Source organism: Galeopterus variegatus, unplaced genomic scaffold (genome assembly GCF_000696425.1).
Source record: "Galeopterus variegatus unplaced genomic scaffold, G_variegatus-3.0.2 Scaffold17321, whole genome shotgun sequence".
In the NCBI taxonomy this organism is placed as follows: Eukaryota; Metazoa; Chordata; class Mammalia; order Dermoptera; family Cynocephalidae; genus Galeopterus; species Galeopterus variegatus.
Genome location: NW_007743432.1, coordinates 2,372 through 4,844, shown reverse-complemented (window position 1 = coordinate 4,844; position 2,473 = coordinate 2,372). Strand labels below are relative to the sequence as shown.

The window sequence follows — 2,473 nt, the reverse complement described above, 5'->3', positions numbered from 1 at the left end:
ACAGTAAAGACCATCAAAACTGGCAAAATAGTAATATAGATGACTCCAGATTTGGTCATCCATGCTGGGTTCATGCTTGTGTGTGTTTGTGTTGTTGGTTTAACTCTTGTTATTCCTTGGGTGTCAAAACACCACAGAACGAAGCTGGAAGTAACAGGAAGACTGATTGGGCGTGCTGGGTTCATGCTTGTGTGTGTTTGTGTTGTTGGTTTAACTCTTGCTATTCCTTGGGTGTCAAAACACCACAGAACGAAGCTGGAAGTAACAGGAAGACTGATTGGGCCCTAGATGTAAAGGAGGAGAGTGACTGAGGTTGCCGTAGCCGAACTGAGCTCTTTCAAGTCACCTTTGTATTGCTGGGTCTAATTTTTCATTTTTGAAGTTCTAGACAGATAACTGTTACAGTTTACCCAGAGTTGATCTCACTAAACACATTAAAATATTTTTTCAAGAGTCAGAGTGCCAGGAAATTAAAGCCTCAAATTCAAAATATTAAGGGAAAACCCTTTCAGAATTTTTAAGTGAACACCACTCTCAACAACTAAGGCAGGCCCCTACATTCTGAGTACCTTCCCTTGGTTATTGCTAAAAGGACAAGGACCCACTTTCAATTTCTAAAATCTTTTTATTTCTGCCAAGTAGAACATTCTTTCTACTTATTCCCTTGGTTCCTATGTGGTTGCAGTCCTCCCTTCAGCTTCCACCTAGTTCCCAGCAGCTCCTTCCCAAAGATCTTTTGGGCTGAGAGAAACCACTTTCTGCTTCCTGCAGCAGGAACATAAATCTCTTATCTGGCTCAGCCACAAGGTCTCAGAGCTGAAGTTAACTTTCTTTCCCAGCTTCCTCATCGATAAGGCACAAATAGATAGTACAATCTTCTCAGTGCATGAGTCATGAAAACAGCATGAGAGAGAGTGATAAATGAGGATTAGGTAACTAGCAAATAGTGGGGCCAGACATTATCATTTATGTGCATTTATTTATATGATCAGTTTCCTTGTCCAGATTTTGTACGGGGCAGAGTGATTTTCATTCCACTAACCAAGTACTTTCATTGGTATATTTTTCTGGTAATACTTTATTAAAGACCTGGTCTCTTTTCTGTTGATAATAATTCCAAACTTTCTTAATTAAAGTATGCCTATTCCTTTCCCTGCAGTTGGTTCTGAAAACCCATCGTTAACAGTAATCCGCAAATTTGTACACCTGTTGGACCAAAGTGACTTGGATTTCCAGGAGGAGCTGGAGGTAGCACGATTGAGGGAAGAAGTGGTGACCAAGATCAGGGCCAATCAACAGCTAGAAAAAGACCTAAACCTGATGGACCTCAAAATTGGACTCCTCGTAAAGAACAGGATCACGCTAGAGGTCAGCAGGGTTGGTGGGACTGTCAGCTTTCACAAGAGAGAAGCTGCACATATATATGCTCACGTTTTGGTCCAGCTAGGCTCATAAGGAATCTAGAATTGGTTGTCCCAAGTTCATTTATCATTTTTATTAGAAGTTACTGGTTCTCAGATGTGTAAAACTCTATGCTCTCTTTTTATAGCCTATTTTACAAGGCTTCTTAACCGTTCTGAAATGAAATTGATATATAATAAAACTTGCTTATATATGTACCTTCATAATAAGACTAAAGCCTTCATATGAATATAAAAGATTAATCAAAAGAAAATACTTTATAATAGAAACACATATATTAATATGAAAATACACAAGACTGATGGTATTAGAAGCCATGATAAAGTTACCAGGGGCTTGGGCCTGTTCACAGAGTAACCACAGATTGAGAGCTACAGAGGAGACTGATGTGGGTGAGGGGTGGAACTGGCAGGATCTCATTCCCCAAAATGGAGAGTTCAGAATAAGCCCATGTGATCTCCCCCAACTTACATAGCAGTGCAGTTCTAGAAAGTCCATTGTATATTAAAATAGTGTAGGGAAAATATATTGTGCATATGTGTAAAATAATTGGTTCTAGGATCAGATAATTACAAACAGAATCTTGACCTACATGAATGACCAAGAGGATATTCAAAAGTCCTGCCATACAAGATGTGGGACAGTTATTTAAACAGGACTGTCCTACAGATTGCCAGACAGCAGAACATCTGTCATCCCTACCCTCTCCGCATACTAGAAACCAAGAATGCCCTCTGATCGTTAAAACATTCCAAAATACCCCTGCACATTTCCAAAATGCCCTCTACAGAGTCATATTGTCCCCGTTCATAGCCTCTAAATAAATAGTGCTGTGGTTTCATATCGGCATGAAATCCGCCAATGTCAGAGCTCCAGTGTTAAAAGTGTCATTTTTAATCAAGAAGAGCTTGATTTTGAGATAGGGTAAGAGCTCTCTTCAGATCCCTGTTCCTCTCCTACATGGTACATCAGTTTTCAGAAAACTGATAGGTCAAGGAAGGAAGCTGAACTTCCAGAAGCTCTGAGAAGTCTACATTAGTCAAAGATGGAG

The 2,473-nt window shown here is 39.8% G+C and overlaps 1 protein-coding gene across 1 annotated transcript in view; it reads left to right on the top strand.

Moving 5' to 3' along the window:
- LOC103582680 (ras GTPase-activating-like protein IQGAP2) overlaps nt 1-1,368 on the top strand; it is a gene marked incomplete at both ends in the record, with an annotated part of 5,327 nt that extends 3,959 nt beyond the window's left edge. Inside the window, one exon of the mRNA XM_008564206.1 lies at nt 1,160-1,368. Within this exon, the coding sequence (XP_008562428.1) occupies nt 1,160-1,368 (209 nt within the window). The remainder of the gene's footprint in view (nt 1-1,159) is intronic.
- Nucleotides 1,369-2,473: the final 1,105 nt, after the last annotated feature.